At 35.0% G+C, this 20,152-nt stretch overlaps 1 protein-coding gene across 10 annotated transcripts in view; it reads left to right on the top strand.

Annotated features, from left to right (window-relative positions):
* Window positions 1-20,152, top strand: part of LOC145247326 (uncharacterized) — a 489,868-nt gene that overhangs the window by 370,727 nt on the left and 98,989 nt on the right. For all 10 annotated transcript variants that reach the window (XM_080108978.1, XM_080108981.1, XM_080108973.1 and 7 more), the window contains one exon: window positions 13,454-13,635. In XM_080108978.1, the coding sequence (XP_079965104.1) occupies window positions 13,454-13,635 (182 nt within the window). The remainder of the gene's footprint in view (window positions 1-13,453; window positions 13,636-20,152) is intronic.

The following is a 20,152-nucleotide window of genomic DNA, read 5'->3' as shown; positions in this document are numbered from 1 at the left end:
GACATGTGAGTTATTTGAGTAGTATGTTTGTAATCAAATGGACAGCCGAGACAATGTCTCAAATGTATTATTTTAGTAAGAGGTGGCGATAATGTTGGGTAACTCATGAAACATGATTGTCGAAATAAGTAACATATCCAAGAATTATGAAAAGTTGTGAAATGTAAGTTATTTTATTTCTGTTTTTATAATGAAATAAACAGCGGAGAAAAAGTCTCAGGGTTATTTCTTTAGTAGGACGGGGTAAATTATGTGGGCTTAATCACGAAACATTACTGTTGAAATTAGTAACATATTCAAGAATTATGAAAAATGATGAAATGTGAGTTTTTAATTGGTGTGTTTGTAATAAAATAACAAGCCAGACAATATCTCTAAGGTATTATTTTAATAAGAGGCAAAGGGATTATTTAGGTTAAATCATGTAAAATGATTGTCGAAATTAGTAACATATCCAAGAATTATGAAATATGATAAAATGTGAGGTATTTGATTGGTGTATTTATAATGAAATGAACAGCCCAGATATAGTCTTAAAGTTAATATTTTAGTAAGAGGGGGTCGATTATGTGGGTTACATCATTAAAAATGATTGTTGAAATTAGTAACATATCCAAGAAAAGTGAAAAAGGATGAAATGTGTGTTATGTGATTGGTGTGTTTGTAATGAAATTACCAGCCCAGACAATGTCTCAAATGTATTACTTTAGTAAGAGGAAGGGGATTATGTGGGTTAACTCATGAAACATGATTGTTGAAATTAGTAACATATCCAAGAATTATGAAAAATGATGAAATGTGATTGGTGTATTTGTAATGTAATAACCACCCCAGACAATGTCTCAAAGTTATGATTTTAGAAAGAGGAAGGAGATTGTGTCAGTTAAATCACTATAAACGATTGTCGAAATTAGTAACATATCTAAGAAGTATGAAAAATTATGAAATGTTAGTTATTTGATTTGTGTGTTTGTAATGAAATAGACACCCCAGACATTGTTGCATGGTTGTTATTTTAGTAAAAGAGGAGCGATTATGTGTGTTAAACTATGAAAAATGATTGTCAAAATTAGTCACATATCCAAGAATTATGAAAAATGATAAAATGTGAGTTATTTGATTGGTGTGTTTATCATGAAATAACGAGAGACAATGTCTCAAAGTTATTGTTTTAGAAAGCGGAGAGGGCATTATGTGGGTTAAATCATGAAAAACGATTGTCGAAATTAGTATCATATCCAAGAATTATGAAAAGTTATTAAATGTAAGTTATTTGATTGGTGTGTTTATAATGAAATAAACAGCCCAGATATTGTCTGAAAGTTAGTATTTTAGTAAGAGAGGGTCGATTATTCGGGTCAACTCATAAACAATGATTGTCGAAATTAGTAACATATCCAAGAATTATAAAAAATGATGAAATGCGAGTTATTTGATTGGTCTGTTCGTAATGAAATAGACTGGCTAGAAGATGTATCAAAGTTGTTATTTTTGTAAGAGGAAGGGGATCGTGTCGGTTAAAGAGGGGGTGGGCGATTATTTGGATTACTTCATTAAAAATAATTGTAGAAATTAGTAACATATCCAAGAATTATGAAAAATGGTAAAATGTGAGTAACTTGATAGGTGTGTTTGTAATGAAAAAAAACAGCCATACAATGTCTGAAAGTTATTATTTTAGTAATAGGAGGTGGCGATAATGTGGATTAACTCGTGAAAAATTGTCGAAATTAGTAACATATCCAAGAATTATGAAAAATGAATTTTTAGTTATTTGGTTGGTGTGTTTATAATGAAATAAACAGCCCAGTCAATGTAGCAAATTTATGATTTTAGTAAGAATTGGGCGATTATATGTGCACACTCATTAAATTTGATTGTCGAAATTCATAACATATCCACGAATTATGGAAAATGATGAAATGTGAGGTATTTTATTAATGTGTTTGTAATGAAATAAACAGCTTAGAAATGTCTCAAAGGTATTATTTTAGTAAGAGGAGAGGGATTATATGATTGAACTCAGAAAAAATGACGGTTGAAATTAGCAGCATATACAAAAATTATGAAAAATTATGAAATGTGAGTTATTTGATTGGTGTATTCGTAATGAACTAGACAGACCAGACAATGTGTGGAAGTTATTCTTTTAGTACGAGGTCGTGATTATTTAAGTTACTTCATTAAAAATAATTGTCGAAATTAGTAACATATCCAAGAATTATGAAAAATGATATGATGTGAGTTACTTTGTTGGTGGGTTTGTAATGAAATAACCAGCCATACAATGTCTAAAAGTTATTATTTTAGTGATAGAAGGGGGCGATAATGTGGATTTACTCATGAAAAATGATAGCAGAAATTAGTAACATACCATACCCTATGTATCAATGTTTTTATTTTAGTAAGAGTGGAGGCGATAATGTAAGTTAAATCATATGACATGGTTGTTGAAATTAGTAACATATCAAAAAATTATGAAAAATGATGAAATGTGAGTTATTTGGATGATGTGTTTGTAATGAAAAACCAGCCAAGACAATGTCTCAAAGTTATTATTTTAGACAGGTCAGCGATAATGTGGGTTAAATTGTCGAAATTTGTAACAATCCAAGAATTATGGGATTCAATGAGATACGTACACATATATACTTACAGATTACCCGGAGTCACCCTGGATTCAATGAGATACATGCAAATGTATTCAAGCAGAATACACGGTCGCCTGGGATGTAGTGAGATAGATGCAAATATATACTAGCAGAATACTTGGCGTTGCCTTGGATTGAATTAGATTGATTGAAATATATACTAACAGAATACCTTGCGTCGCCCAGGATTTAATGAGATTGATTGAGATATATACTAGCACAACACCCAGCGTTGCCTGGGATTGAATGAAATAGGTAAGAATATATATTAGCAAAATACCTGGCATCGCTTGGGATTTGATGAGATAAATGTGTTGTATATTACCCGTCCTTGCATATACATGCTGTGGATTACCTACCCTAGGTAAGATACAATTATTTCATATGTGTAATGCCCGTCTTATGTAAGTAAAATATTCTTTTGCTTGAAATAGCAAATGATACATAAACATACAAAATTCCTCTCTCATAAGAATAACAAATATATTCCCAAACCAAATTCAATTTTCTCATTGTTTATATGGTCCCGAGCAACGCCGGGTAGCCCTGCTAGTTTATTATATAAGTCTTACCTGTCTGTTTAAATGTATGTATGTGTGCCTAAAACTTTCGACTGTGGCAACGGATTTTCATGAGATTGGTATCGTTTTTAAGCTTAATCCTCAGACGACAAATATCGAAAATTGGCTAAAAACATTAATTCCTTCACCCTCAATTGGGTACTTTTCTACGAGGAAGGGTTCGCTTTTTTCGCCGATATTTTCGAAAGTCATTCCCCTCTTTTCAATCGACTAGCCTTAATTTTATCCTTTGCCACTTCTGGTTTTGCAATGGACGCAACGGCAAAGACAAAGACATGACGTTTTTTTTGGGGGGGGGGGGTCACATTCTTTTCCTCCTTCACGGTATGGGTTCGAGCCTGCCTGCCTACTACCACTTTTTTTTTTTCTTTGTCAACATACACCTCCAAACACCGGGGCAACGCCGAGCACCCAGGTTAGTCATATATAAACGTAACACGTGAGAAAACGATATTGTTTTTGCACCAACCTAATAGCCAGTTATGTTTCATATTTTTTATCACCCTGTGTCTCTATTTATTTGCCTCCCTCGCAAGAATGAAGTTGCACAAAAGGTCGGTTTTAATGTGGAGAAAATGTATGCCCCCCCTCACGCCTAAAGTGCATTTTGGATTAGAACAAAAATAAAAATTCCTTTAATCTAAAATGATCTCTTCATTGTCAGAAGACAGAGCAGATATTCCATTTAGATCCTAGCCCAAAGGCCGAAAATCTGTTATTTTCAAAAAAAAAAAAAAAAAAAAAATTAAAATTCCATTCAATTTCATATATTCTATCTGGTCCATTCACTCCTTTAAATTTTTTTTCATTTTTTAAATGTCCATCTACTTTGCATAGATAGATATTAGTTGCTGGATCCAAGCATCTTTGCTTTCTAAATACCTGAAAAGCGCAGTTCATTTTGAATCTACAAGAACTTTGCTTAGAGAGCAATAAGCTTAATTTGATATACAAAGTTGTAGTTATTTTAGTTTTGAGATTATTTACCAGTATCTCTATAACATTAAAACTCCGGATCTTTTTTTTTCTTTTTTTCTTTTTAATGGAAATTTCTTCAGAAAAAGCATGAAGCCACTTGATGTAAAAAGCGAAAAAAGTAATAAAAAACGATTTCAAGATTAAAAAAAAACAAAAAACAACTAACGATATGAGATGAATAGATTCTGATTCAGAAAACAGCAATTCTTCCATTTTTGTCAGAAATATCGCTAATGAAATGTGAGAACTAAAGAACAAAAATAAGGGAAGCAAGAGTTATGCGACTGCTAAAATTAAATGCAAGGTCCACTTTCCACTATACTAAATTTCAAAACTTAAGCGTGACAGACTAATGAAAATCCTATATAGAAATTAAGTGACAGATCAACAAAATGCTATTTAATAATTAATCATGAAAGACTAACCGACAGAAAGTACCTTTTACAAAGCTACTTGGACTCATCTAAACTAACATGTGTACATCAAACCTACGGATTTAATACTGAAAATATAATTTCTAATTTAAGTGTGACAGACAGACAAATAGACAAAACCTATCATGCGGATGTAGCTACAAAAGAAAGCAAGGTCCTAGTCCACAGTTTAACCTAAATAAAAATACAAAAAGATCTTTATGATGTATGTACCCGTCACGGAATGAAAATGTCATATTACAAAAATCACGTAAAGTGATCAAGTATTTTTTTTTTTTTTTATAAAGAAAGTCATTTTTAAATGATTTAACGCGATTACTGTAAAATCGTTAGTAATACTAGGCTGATCTCGCAAGTTTAAATTATTGTGGGGTTATCTGCCTTTGTTTTCTAAAAAATAGTAATGGGATACGGTTCCTTTTTGCTTATTCATACAATTTGATTTTCTTAGTGAAAAATAAAACTATTTGATCAATTCTCCCACTAACCAACAATCACGAGGTTATCTCCTCAGCAACCGACAAGGCTAACATGCTTGCAAGTCGGTTTGCCTCAAACTCCACACTGGACCCTTCCAACCACCCCCTACCTGACTTTCCTATGCGGACAGACGCCACGCTAGACGATCTGAAAACCACCCCTGCTCAGGTGCATGCTATCATAAAAAACCTTGACACCTCAAAAGCATGTGGACCCGATCTTATCCCAGCTGTGCTATTAAAAAAAGTGCTCAGCCGAAGTAGCTCCAGTTCTCTCCAAACTTTACAACAAATGCCTTAATGAAGCTTGCTTTCCGGGCTGTTGGAAAACTGCTTCTGTTGTACCAGTATTCAAGAATTCTGGCGAAAGGACAGACCCATCAAATTATCGCCCCATTAGCCTCCTCCCACTTTTTGCCAAAATATTTGAGACCATAATTAACCATGCTCTAGTCCATCATCTTACAGATGCTAATCTACTGACTGACAAACAATATGGATTTAGACAAGCCCGTTCCACAGCAGACATCCTAACTGTGATCTCTGAACGTATATACCATTCACTGGACAAAGCGGGGGAGGGCAGAGCGGTAGCTCTAGATATATCTAAGGCTTTTGACAGGGTATGGCATGAGGGTCTCCTCAGTAAAATCAGATCATACGGTATCACTGGTAGAATACTTAACATAATTAAATCCTTCTTAGATAAGAGAAAAATCCAGGTTGTCCTCGACGGTCGTACATCTAAACAATATGATATAAATGCGGGGGTGCCCTAGGGTTCTATCCTTGGACCTTTATTGTTCCTGATATTCATAAATGACCTCCCCGACAACATTGCCTCTGAGATGGGTATATATGCTGATGACACTACACTCTATGGCAGACACGACAGGAAGACGAATGAACACATTTCAAAAGAAATGGCAGAAACACTAGAGGAAGACCTCCAATCTGTAGTGGAATGGGGACAAAAGTGGTTGGTCGCGTTCAATGCTGCCAAGACTAAACTAGTTTCATTCAATAATTACAAGAAACCCTCTCTACCACCCATAGCAATGGCCAACGACTCTTTATCTGAGAGTCCATCTTTCAAACTCCTTGGCCTAACGTTCACAGGGAACATGAGTTGGAACAATTACATTGAAGGCATTGCCAGGGCCGCTGCAAGAAAGGTGGGCTCTCTCTACCGTGCTAGAAAACTACTAACACCCGAAAGTATCCTGTACCTCTATAAGGCCACCATTCGCCCATGTATGGAGTATTGCTGCCACATCTGGGCTGGTGCATCTGCTACTAGTCTCTCGCTCCTTGACAAGGTTCAAAAGAGAGTCGCAAACCTGATAGGCCCTGAACTGGCATCTAAGCTTCAGCCTCTGTCCCATCGACGAAATGTTGCATCCCTCTGCCTTTTCTACAAGTATTTTAGTGGTGAATGCTCTGAAGAACTGCAATCACTTGTGCCCCCACGACGTGAGCACCCTCGACAAACCCGACAGGCTGCTAAATCCCACCCCCACACTGTAGAGATCCCTAGATGTAAAAGATCTTTTTACTCCAATAGTTTCTTCCCCAGAACCGCTAGACTCTGGAATTCCATTCCAGGTCCCTGCTTCCCCAACAGTACTGACGTGTAGAAGTTCAAGTGTAACGTGAACCGACACCTTGCTGCCCAAATCCCTACATAGTACCCCAGTAGTTGTTGCCCCTGATAGTAGCCCCCTACACCAAAGTGGCAATTTGCCTTGTTTGGGGTGAAAATGTAATAAAAAAAAAAAAATAAAAAAAAAATTCAAGTGATTTTTGGAATATCGCCAAAAAAGAATGGGTCCATAAAAATGAATTTTTGTAAAAATAAGTTAGCTTTTGACAAATTTCTCGTATTTCTAATGACCACCGTATATTTTGCAAGCTCACTCTCTGGTTCTCATGGTTCAGTGGGTCAACTGTGTGAAAACTCCACTCTATACGGTCTTTCTGGGTCAGTTAAGGGTAATGATATGCTAGCAAATATGTGATTTCTGATTGTGTATTTTTGCTAGCTTTATTAATGTAGAGATAAACAGATGAATAACCGTGTTAATGTAATTAGTTATGCTATTTGACATTGCCCGGGTATTATATCTGAAAGTATCCTGTAACTCTATAAGGCCACTATTCGCTCATGTATGGAGTATTGTTGTCACATTTGGGCTGGTGCATCTGCTACTTGTCTCTCACTCCTGGACAGGGTTCAAAAGAGAGTCGCCAACATGATAGGTCCTGAACTATCATCTAGGCTTCAGCTTCTGTCCCCTCGACGAACTGTTGCATCCCTCTGCCTTTTCTACAAGTACTTTAATGGTGAATGCTCTGATGAACTACAAGCACTTGTACCTCCTCGACGTGAATACCCCTGATAAACCCGAAAAGCAGCTAAATCCCACCCCTTCACAGTAAAGATCCCTAGGTGTAAGAAAGCCTTCTACTTCAATAGTTTCTTCCCCAGAACTGCTAGACTTTGGAACTCCCTTCCGGGATTCTGCTTTCCCAACTGTACTGACATGCAGAAGTTCACGTGTAATGTGAACAGATATCTTGCTGCTCATCTCCCTTCATAATACCCCTGCAACTTATGCCCCCGATAGTAGACCCCTACTTCAAAGTGGCACTGTGCCTTTTTTGGGGTGAAAATTGAATTAAAAAAATAAAGAAAAAAAAATTATATGATAATATTACCAGTGATTAAAAAGAATTAATCCAATTAAGATTTGACAGCTTAACAGAAAAATATTGGGTGTCCCAAAATAATCTGACATATTTGTAGGTAAAAAAAAAAAAAATGAAATAACAATTAAATGAAGAAAATATTTTTTTGGTCCCCCGACAAATGGAGGGTGGACCTGTAAATTCACTCTTGTCCGTTTGTCTCTCCGCACTTTTCTCAATAACTACATCTTGGAATTTATTTTTAAATTTTGTACAAACATTAAGCATGATATGAGTAAAGAAGTAATAGAACAGATTTTCCAGGAAAACTCCGATTTTATCCCTAAGGGTGCCTTTCGGTTTAAAATGGTTAAAATTGACACTTTTGTAATTATTATTAAAAAAAAAATTGATGCCTTGGAGTTTTATAGAACTTTCTGAAAAGTTGTAACCAACTGATTTCTATATAATTTTGTTTGTCTATACTTCGCAGTAACTCTTGTGTGTGTCCCAGGGGCTATTTTAGGGTTAATGAAAACACTCCATTTTTGGGACTATTTTACCATATTTGTCCCAAATTTTCTGTGTATGTCTATTTAGCAGTTTTGCATGGTGCCAAACCCAAATTTAAATATTTTAAGGCCTTGGCGACTTTTGGGGCTAAATGGGAGAGGGGATGCAAATGATGAAGTTAGTAATTTCTTTTATTGCATGGTGCAGAACTCAAATTTACATATGTTAAAGCCTAAAACTGCACCTTTGTTCATTTTCACCAGGATTTTACCTCCCCTGGGGAATTTGGGGTTAAATTGAGTTGGTTGGGGGGGGGTAAATGCTGAACTTAGTCATTTTTTTATGCCTCATTCACTGTGCAATCACAGGGGACCATGCATGCTTCACTTGTTTGTTTGTTAAATATGCATAGAATGCTATTTTATTTTAATGAGGTCAAAATACATTTCTATTTGAATTTATGCATTTTTTAAGGAAGTCTTGCCGAATCATTTGATGTCTTTGCGTAGTGGTATTGATTGGCCCGCAAAATCGCCTGATCTAAACCACTATGATTTTTTTTCTTGTGGGGATATTTGAAGTCAAAAGTATTCAGCCACAAGCCTCGATGTCTTGAAGAATTAAAACAAGTTATTTCTGAAATTGCTGCTATTCCACTCGGAATAAGCCATCGATTTATTGAAAACTTTCGTGAATGTGTGTTAGCAATGATGGGAAACATTTCAGACTGTGTGAAATAACATAACCTACATTTAAAAAAAAAAAAAGTTTTTAATATTTTCTTTATTTCATTGTTATTTGAAGTAAAATAAATAGCATTGACATAACATAAATACAACAACCAAGAAGGAAATGCTACCTGAATACTGGTTTAGTTTGAATAATCCCGGCAAAACCAGGTCGGGACAGTTAGTACTGAAATAAAATGACTAGTAAAAACACACAACATGAACACATGTTTTGAAAGAAACAAATTTGTATTTTAAAACATTATAAAATTTTATTTTGAAATGCTGCTATCAAAGCTTTTTTTATAAAATTTAATACTTTTCCTTTAAATAAAATAAACTGAAATGGGTACATTGCGCTGTTGACTCCCATATGATAAGCGTTGCTAAAACCAGTGTTTCGTACATTTGTAGTCTGTCAGGCAAGTCTCTGCTGTCGATTTATTTATTTCCTGTTCTTGTATAAGAACTCCTTCTCTATAAATTTCAAAACTTCTCCAATATTTTACTATTTAGTCGCATCTAGAATTATGATACGAGTCCATCAGCGGATTTGTTGCTAGTGGGCTGAGGTATTATTCTGTTTAGTCGCTGGAGGTCGACCCTCTCAGACTCCGACCTTCTCTCTCTGAGAAGGGGTTAGTTTATTGCTAATCACCCAGGTTTCCCTATCAAGGTATACCGACAGGGTGGCTGACGGATTTTTTGTAGGTCATACAAGTGTAACATTTTTTGTATGCCATACAAGTGTAACATTTTTTGTATGCCATACAAGTGTAACATTTTTTGTAGGCCATACAAGTGTAACATTTTTTGTAGGCCATACAAGTGTAACATTTTTTGTAGGCCATACAAGTGTAACATTTTCCTAAACAAACATTAAACAAAGTGAAGCACATAGTCGGTTCACACAATCACGTAGTTATGCACATGTGTGTCATTCTTATAGGGGACTTAGCATTAACTCGTAACGGACTCTTCTAACTATTTTAAAAAAATTCGGAGTTTAATACTTTCATAGAGAATTATAATGACCTAATGAAAGACTATAGACTTTCAATCTAACAGTCGGAAATGCTGATAACCTTTTCTTTGTATCCACTTTCTTGTACAATATATTCTTTTCTACCTAAACCCATTGTTTGAGTCTTTCTTTTTGATCATTTCCGCAACAGTTATCACTAGTGATCGATCAAGAACAATTAATTAGTCTTTTTTTGCATACGTGCACAGTCTGGTCTTCCTTCTTTGATTGTCTGATTGTCCCTTTTCCATGTGTGTCAAAGTTGATCTTTATAGTTGTATCATCTAGTGTCTGTTGATTAGCTGTTTAACTTGGGTAAATAAAACTTATTATGGAACAATGGAGGCTTGTTGCTGTTTTAAAGGTTTTATTGGGGAGAGAAGTTCGTTTACGAGGGGAGAAATCAAAAAAGAGGCTTATATTTATTCGTTTCTTAAATACATAGCTTTAAAAATGGTCGATGAACTATATATAAATATAAATATTTTCCTAGATTTTTACAATACAAGCCACATTTGGCACGGGCGCTTTCTCGCCTCCAACTCCCTTGAAACTCTGTTCTGTCCTGAACACATGATCATTTATGTAATATCATTCGACACCTGATTATAGCATAATCATATGGGAGAAGTAAACCTTAACCATGTCTTGGTGCAATGTGCAAGTGCAGAAGACAAGTGAAAATGGGGGTCGGCGAAGAAGACAACGCGGCATACACATATAAGATTTTAATGTTGTTTTGCTTTTTAATGGAACTGGTGCTCCAAAACCTCATTCTTTTCATCTTTTTTTTTCTAACAAAAAGAAAAACCCTCACACTATTTCACTCGTTTCCATTAAAAAAATTTTTTTTATGAATATTTTCTTAATTTTTTTTATAGGAGTTCCGCAAAGAGTTCCAGATTAAAGATCTTTGCATTGTCCATTCCAAGCCGCCTGACATGTATTTCCTAAGTCAGCAACAATATTGTTGCATCCCTGCTTTTTGTCTCTGGGTCAATTAATAATTTCCCAGTCCGCAACTACAACCAGCTGTTATGCCTGTGATTTGCCCCACTGTGCATAGCCGTACGACAATTGTGTTATAAGTTCAGAGAACTAACATCTTGTTTTTAAAAGTTCTTCTGACATCGACACATGCTTAAGTCCTATCATGTCATGATGTGGTTCAAAATTGCTGTTGCCACCACGTTTTTTTTTTTTTTGTTTTTTTTTGCTCTCGGCTTTTTTCTCCCTCTGCCACCGTTGTGAGGTCACTTCATGCCGTGTCTTGGTGATTTGCATACGTGAGATTTTTCTGCTGCTACATACGTGTCCGTGTTTTCGATACATTCCCATAAAGGGAAAGAAAGGCTATCGTTCCAAACAAAACACCTTTCCCCTCACCCTTAGACACTCAATCACGTGAAACCATTTAACCTTAAGAAGCCACACATTGTAAATGCATCAAATCTTGTCGGGTCACCTGTGTTGACCTCAACATGTTTACTGACAATTTATTTCAACACAGGAATGGAGGAGGGTGACTGACAGTCATCAGTCATTATCTATATATATAAAAGCGAAAATGTGTGTATGTTTGGATGTCTGCTAAAAACTTTCGACAGACGCGACGAAAATTCACAAACTCGATATCACATCGAAGCTCCATCCTTTGCTTGAAAAATATCAAAAAATTGGCCAAAAACGTTAACTTTTTCACCCCGAAATCGACAATTTTCGACAGGGGGGGGGGGAGTCAACAAAAACGGTCCTCTCGTGACAATGACCGATTCTACGCATGCGTCAGATGACGTTGTGACCTGATTTACTTTAAATAGTTAAAAAACAGAACAAATTTCATGTACGTCGCGTTAGCTCAGTTGGTTAACGCCTTGGTTCATTATCTAAACGTTTTGGGTTCGAATCGTGGTGTGAGATGGGTCTTTTTTTTTTTAAATTTAAATATTGAACCAGTGTTATTTAAGCCATTTTTCACGTAACGTTCGTTTTTCTGCTTTTTTTTTTTTTTTTTTTTTTAATTTTTTTTTTTTTTTTACTTCGCTTATTCTTAGCAACACCCAAAAACACCCGGGTATCCACCGATTTTTTAAAGTTTAATATCGAAACAGGCTTATTTAAGCCGTTTTTCACATGTTCGTTTTTCTTTTTTCATCGTTCGTTTGCTTTACGTTAGTTTTTTTTGTGTTTTTCCCCCGCTTAAGTGTTAACGTTGTTTTCTTTTTTTACTTCGCTTAACAAACAAACCTACGTCGTCGTCGTAACGCTCAACGACTTCCGGGCGCGCACCTGTCGATTTGGTTCTTAAATAAATTCAAACATCTTTCACTAACTCATTCTGGCTGGCCGATTTTATTTTCAAACTTTGCATCAGGGCTTCCGGTTTGACCCCCCCCCCCGGGTTCTTTTTTATTTAACACCACACACACCTACAAACACCCGGGCAACACCGGGTACCCTCGCTAGTCTATAATATAAATTTCACCTGTTTGTTTAATGTATGTATGAATTTATGTTTGTATGCATGTTTGTATGTGTCGCAAAAACTTTGGACAAAGGCGACGGATTTTTATGAAATCAGTATCGTTTTGAAGTTTTACCTTTCAGATGACAAATATCGAAAAATTGGCCAAAAACATTAATTCCTTCACTCTCAACTAGGTACTTTGCTACAGGGAGGGGTCACTTTTTTCGCCAATATTTTCGAAAGGCATTGCCTCTTTTAATTTGAACCTACGTCAATTCCGTTTAGACGATGGGTGCAGTAGTTAACGCTTCACATTGTTTTTTTTTTTCACTTTCTTTTCCTCCTTTGCGGTACAGGTTCGATCCTGCCTGCCTACTACTACTATTTTTTAGCTAAGCCGACACCCTTACATACACCTCCACTTTCTTTTCCGCCTTGGCGTCATGGGTTCGAACCTGCCTGCCTGCCTGCCTACTACAACTTGTATTTTTTTTTTCTCAACAACACACCTGCAAACACCAGGGCAACGCCAGACACCCAGACTAGCTATATATGAATCCAAAGATTCCCCAGATATTTTTCATTTTTCTAGTTAAAATTCTTTCCAGAAAGACATCGGTATTTACGGGGGGGGGGCACGTGAAGGTTGCCAACATCCTAAATGATTTTTGTGGAACAAACTAGATTTGAACTTGAAACGCTCAGGTTGTCAGTCCGTGTCATTAACCACTTGACTCCTGTCATCTTCCACAGCGACCAGTAAGTTTAACGTTTAGCTGATTGTGAGGACAGTATTTGGATAATATTCCGACAATGTCCATCCAAAAATAAGTTTACAATTTTAATTAAATTAGCTCTTTGTTCCAAAATGTTCATTTGGTTTTATCATTTCAAAACTTTCTCTTTTTAGCCGAGTTGGAACATTATATGTCCGTGCCTAATCTGTCCCAAACTGGGCCGACATGGATGTATGATCAGTCTGCGATGAAGCCATCAACCAATGCGACATATGTCCATATGCCGCCACCGGGAGACACTCGAAAGAAGAAAGGTTTCTTTTCTTTCTTAAGAAAAGATAAACGAGGAAAATCTGTAAGTGGTTTCAATTATTTACACTTTGATTATTAATGTAGTCTTTATATCGTGTTTTATATATAAAAATTTCCATATAAAAACAAAGTCGTTAAAAAACATGCAATCCAAATGTTTTCTTGATTTTGATCTTAAATGTTTCGGTGGTAGACGTTCTCATCGGAGAAAATAAATGTTTCACTTTTTTATTGAGATTGTTGGACTGACTTCCTCATCTTGGTTGTTATAGACACAACGTTTCGGCCGTTTTGCCCTCCGGCCTTCATCAGGTGTTTTTTTTGTATCGAACTGAGGAACCGTTTGTTAGGAGTCTCGAACCCAACCCTTTATTATTATTATGGGGAGGTACCGTGTTCGGACTCCAGCTAGGCTCTGGGACATAGTTGCTGATTCTCTGTTTTGAATGTTACTTTTCACTGCCTTCGTTCAGGATTGAACTCGGCACCTTTGGGTAATTGTAAACTTTGATACAACGTCTAGAACCACTCGGCCATATGTCACTAGGTTGAGGAAGTCAGTCCGACAATCTCAATCAATAAAAACACCTCATCTCAAAAATACAGACAATTACTATTTCACTTTTTTAATCCTTCATTTTTTAATTGTTGTAGATCTGTAAGATGTTTTTAATTTTGCGTTAGTCACCTGGGTTTTCCAAACATGGTAGTCCCATGGAATGTTTATACACCTCAATACAAAAATATTTATAGTGTTATTATTTTGTAAAAAAAAGTTATCATGCTTCTTCAGGATGTATCTATAGTCCCTACTGAACAGTTTGAATCACTTGTAGCTTACTGATATTGATATAAAATAATAAAATCTATAAATATAAAAGCTAAAATGTATGTATGTGTGTTCGCTTTTTCCGTGTGTCTACAAAAGGCTTTTTTCAGAGAAGCGGTCGGTCGGTTCACAACTTTTTAAAACTTTTTATATCACATAGAAATCGTAATATCTCACAGTTAACAACGAAGCTCGCCTGTCTATTTAATTTGCTCGATTTTGGGAAGATAAATATTCAATATTTGTCGCTCGCTGCATGTGGGTTAGTCTTTTTCCTATACCATCTTGGGGGTGGGGGGAAAAAAAGCGTTCAGCAGTAAATGAATACTATCCCGCAGTCAAACTTGACCTCATTAACTCATTAAAACTGGCACCTGCTAAATCCAACTAATTAAATAAATTCAAACGTGTTTCCGTTAACATCTCGCGGTGGGGCAATGGTTAACATCGCACGTTTTTTTTTTTTTTTTTCTCTCCTCACACTTTAATTTACAACTTTGCCCTCAACGGTTCGGGTTCGATCTTCATACTTACTTTTTTTTTTTTTTAACATTCCCCCCCCCAAACACTCGGGCAACGCCGGGTACCCCTCGCTAGTAAATTATAAAACTAAGGAAAAATTAAGATACAGTAGAACTTGTACAGTATATAATACAGATGTATATAATCAAATAACATTATAAATAACACCGTAAGGCAAGGAAAATACCGTAACCAGGGTCTGAAAAATGTATTTCACACCGTATCTCGGGGTTCTACTGTATGATGTTAGCTAAGCTCATCGTTACAAGACTGAAAAAGTAATAAAGTGTAAATAAAATAATGCCATCAACACTTATGATAAAGAAAATAAGAAAACATTAATTCCATATTAAATATTACAGAGTAGCCTAATGATAAATAATGTGCGCTTATATATCTACAAATTTTCATTCCCACTGGAAAAATACAAAAATATATAAATCATAAAATTATACCTACATTAGTTAGCTGGGGTGACTGGACAACCCAGAATGACAAAGCGGCGTCTACCTCCAAAATACGGCCCTGTCGATGGGGCATTAGAATACGCCGACTGCCCCCCTGCAGAGGGTAAAAGTCCCTCAATGGGGGTCCTGGATATGACCTTAAACTATATCCAGTGGTGAGGCCCCACCTTGTGGGCTTTGAGGAGTGTGGAGCCACCCTTTAATTACCATTGCACCCAGGTCCACTCTGACCCGGAGTGGTAGTACCTGTTAGGGTCCCAACTATGGGTTAAATAGAAACCGACGTGAAAACAACAAATATATTCTATTAAAAAATTTTTTCTTCAAAATCTTTGGATTCGGTATTAAATAACCTGAAAAGGGTTGATATGCCGTAAAATAAAAACCAACCAACCTCCAAAATAAACTGAGATACAACTGCACCATACAATGTGTGCTATACCCTTACTGAGTCAGGAGAGTACTGGGAGGAAAAGAAATAAGTTGCCAACTAGGAATTATGAGTATTTAAGCAAAGTTGGAGTGAAAAACACTCCATGAGACTAAGGTATGGTTAAACAACAGCAATTGTAGAAAAACATTCCAAATTAATAATAATAATAATACTAATAATACAATATTTGTTTATTTTTAAAAATTATTTAGATTTCTGATATTTCGAAACGACAAATCCTGCAACGTATTTAATACGTCTTACGAAATTCGAGCATGTTTTACAATACACATTGGTACGAAAAAGTTGTCAAAAAACAAATATATAATAAATAAACGTTATCAAAGGTAAGGTAAGTTACTCTTCTACCTATCTGAAAAAGATTTTAGTGAATTTACTCACTTTAAAAACATTTATTCGGTTCGAAAAAGAAATAGTGTCGAGTGTTAGGTAAGAACAAAAATGGCCGTGCATTGACACCTAAATATTTGAATTTGATAATGACTTAAAAATAAAACAGAATTCTGTTAGAAACCCACCCAGTATATGTTACCATGACATTTATAGAGTGAGTTTCTAACAGTATTTTGTTTTATTTTTCTTTAAGTCATTATCAAGGGCGGCCACTATTATATATTGGGTACAATATAATAATCAATAGAGGATTGACTCTATAGTAATAAATATGAAATCTGCATGAATTAAGATATATTTAAGTGTATCTTACGACCAGGTAACGGCAGGAGGACTGCTAATATATATATTAGAACCCCAGGATACTATGGCCCTGGAATAGTTTTTTCAGGTTACGATGTGGAATACAATGTTTTCCCGGCTCCTGGTTACGGTATTTTCCCCGCCTTGCGTTGTTATTTATAATGTTATTTGATAATATACATGTGTATTATATATTGTACTGTATTTTTTTTTCTAATTTTTAATGCCGTATCCCGGGATTCTACTGTAGTTTGAAGGAATTGAAAGATTTTAATCTTTTTGGAGCTGATTATTGAAAAAATGACCATGATGCATTTTTCTGTTTTTGAATTTAAATAAAATTTAATTCAGATGTTTTTAAAGAAAACAAAACTCTAAATATTTCAACAAAAATTTTGTAATGTACATAAAAACATTTACTAAACTATGCCATTATGAAATATTTAGAAGCAAGGAGCCTTCTAAAAACATCCGTTTCCCGTGAGTCACCCTGTATTTTTGCTTTGAACCGCTTACTTCCTATCATAAACAAATGATTGGAAAAGAAAAATACTATGGTGGAAACTAAATAACTTATTTTCCCCACAACACATTAGATGCATGCTAGCCACTTGTACAGACAAGCTTCTGCAAACCAGTTGAATATTCCAGTGTATTTACATAGGAGTATTCTAGTGGAGGGAGTGCCATGTTCTTTATGTCAAAATCTTGATTTTAAAAAAAAAAAAAAAAAAGGAAAACTTTGTCTTTATGTGGAAACAAATAAATTTTGACTTATGGAAATAAACAGTTTAATTATCTAAACTTTAAAAATAACAAAAAAAATCTTGCTGGAATTATTTCAGAAATATTTTTTTTTTTTTTTTTTTTTTTTTTTTTTTTTAAAGTATTAATAAAATTGATTTTACTTTTTTTTTCTTTTTTTAGCGATCTCTTTCTCCAACATCTTTCAGCGAATTGGCTGATACCCTAGAGAACTGGATGAGTTCATTACTTGTGAGGAAAATGCACACATTTTCATTCATAAAACGAAAATGCACACATTTTCATTTATAAAACAAAAATTCACACATTTTCATTCATAAAACGAAATTCGCCTACTTAAAGTGAACCACTTCGTGATCCAGTCTCCTCAATCATATCACCTATATATGTCTTTAGCGTCCACAACTGTCGCCATTTCCATATCTTTATCTCCCTTTGCCTAAACTTTATTTAGCCTTTTAGTTTACTTCATCTCTGCTTATCTATCTCTAACCTGCCACATCTCTGTCCCATCTTTCTTGAGCATCCTCCCGTCTTCCTCCATCTTTCTCGAGCATCTTCCACTGTATTTCCCACTTGCCTCGAGCCATCTCACCTCCGTGGCCCCAATATATCTCAAACCGACTCCATCTCTTTTCAAGCCTTTTTGCTTTCTTCAGTTCTATTATTTTTTTCTCTCTCTTATTTCATTATTTTTATTAGTAATTTCCTGGATGATTGATCCTGTTTCATTCTTTGTAGGCTTGTTATAGTCTCAGCCAGAACACTTACATTCCATATCAAACATGCTTTTCAAAAACCAGTGACCCAGCACAATTTTCTGCACAATTGTAGAACTACGTAACTTGGCTGTCATATGCTAAGTACTTGAACACCTTTCAAGGCATTTACCTTTACGGAAACATTCTATGAATTCATTATTTAGAACCTGAAAAAATTATAAAAACAATTAAGAATTATTTAGATTTTCTATCCAGTCATGGCTACTAGAACAAGAACCAGCTACTCTTGTGGATAAAATAAAATGTTTGATTATGTGTGCTATATCAGTTCTAAGTGACTGTTTTCTAGAGATTGAAGGTTTTAAATCTCATTGCGGGCGACACTAAGAATACAATAAAAACTAGGATTATTTTTACCATATCATGGATAATGGAACAAGAACCGTCTACTACTAAAGATTAAGTAAAGTGTTCAGTTTGAATTTTAATGCGAATTTCAGAGTTTGCCAAGTTTCGCCTGAAGAAATTCGAAGTTTTTTATGGAAGTCGCTCCAGCCAATTCATCATGAACCAAAATGTCTGATTTTTTATGTACATATCAAACAGTATCCTGACTAGTGATGAAACGGTTACAATGTTTTTCATGGTGGCGTCCATTACATGAACAAATATTTATAGCTATTTTTTGCAAATGTTTTCCTTGTAATTCATTGAAAATAGTGATTTTATGAACTCTTTGTGAAATTTTTATCTATATTTTTCACCTGACATTTTTTTCTATTTATTCATTCATAGTTTTACTTGTAACGTTTTAACTTGCGCCTTTAAACGTAAATTTATTATAATATATAGATTTTAGTTTTACAAATAGTTTAAAATGAATAAATGTCATTTTATCATTTTAGTAAAAAACAATTTTGTAAAAATATTAAATTATCAAACAAATATATAATTAAAAGAATCGTTTTTGCCATCAGAAATTAGACTAACTTTTTTCCAATTCTGACACCCCCAAAAGTTCTGATTTTCTTAATTTCAATTCAGATCAATCATCGTATCACTAATCCCGACACTTAATAGCGTAATTTACAGTGCAATCAACTTTGCATTTGGTCATCATTCAGTCCTCAACACTTTTAGCCTTGTGCCATATTAAACTAAACTTGTTATTCTATTCATTCCTTTTTCTTTTTATTACTGACGAGTCAGCACTTATCATAGCCCAGCAGCAACTCGAGGATAAGAGTTAAGGATATTTGTCAGTTAGACAATGGTTGTTACCATGTGAGGATTGAAAACTGTTGATGGAATGGGCAAAAGATTGCTTAACAGGAATTGATTATCCAAGAGGACAGCTGAACAAGTATTTGTTTACACTAAACTTGAAGACAGCCATGTTCTAGTCGGTTGGGAAGCAGCTTTATGGTATTTTTTTCCACAAATAGGATATTCTAGGAACGAAACTTTTTCTTTTGGACTTGTTTGATTCTGTTGTTGCCATTGGTCCCCCTCCACTCCAATTTTTTTTTTATTTTTTTATAAAGAATACTTACAGGAGGGCCCACATAAAGATTAGAAACACTTATAATGAAAGTGGTGCTATGAATCCGACACTGTTTGAATAGGGTATGCTATTATTGGTCTAAATAGGCATCCATTTTGTTACTGTAACCCCCATTGAATAACATAAATGCTGTCCAAAGAGGCTGAACAAATAAATATCAGTGTGTAAATAAGTTACGATAACTCCATAGTCCACGACAGCATCCATTTGGCTGATCACCCATCTCTGCACTCATTCACTGAATAGCAATGTCACTGCCAATAGTACAGAATAACAAACACATTGTCTTTGAAAATTTGTCTTTTCTTTTCTTATTTTAATTAAAAAATTTGTATTATTACTTGTCAGCTTTTTGGCCTTCCATTTCCACCTAAGTGACTGGTGACGACATATTTTTCATGTTTTGTTGTGTTTAAAACAGAGAATGGAAGTTTCTAGAAATCTTGAAATACTTTTTAGTGATTTTTCAGCCTTTTTTTTTTTTTTTTTTTTTTTTTTCATTTCATGTTTAACTTGATCCGAATGATGTTTTCCCATGATG

This window comes from Euprymna scolopes, chromosome 25 (genome assembly GCF_053919585.1).
Source record: "Euprymna scolopes isolate OS-2025 chromosome 25, ASM5391958v1, whole genome shotgun sequence".
NCBI classification, from domain to species: domain Eukaryota; kingdom Metazoa; phylum Mollusca; class Cephalopoda; order Sepiida; family Sepiolidae; genus Euprymna; species Euprymna scolopes.
This window is presented reverse-complemented; position numbering and strand designations above follow the sequence as displayed.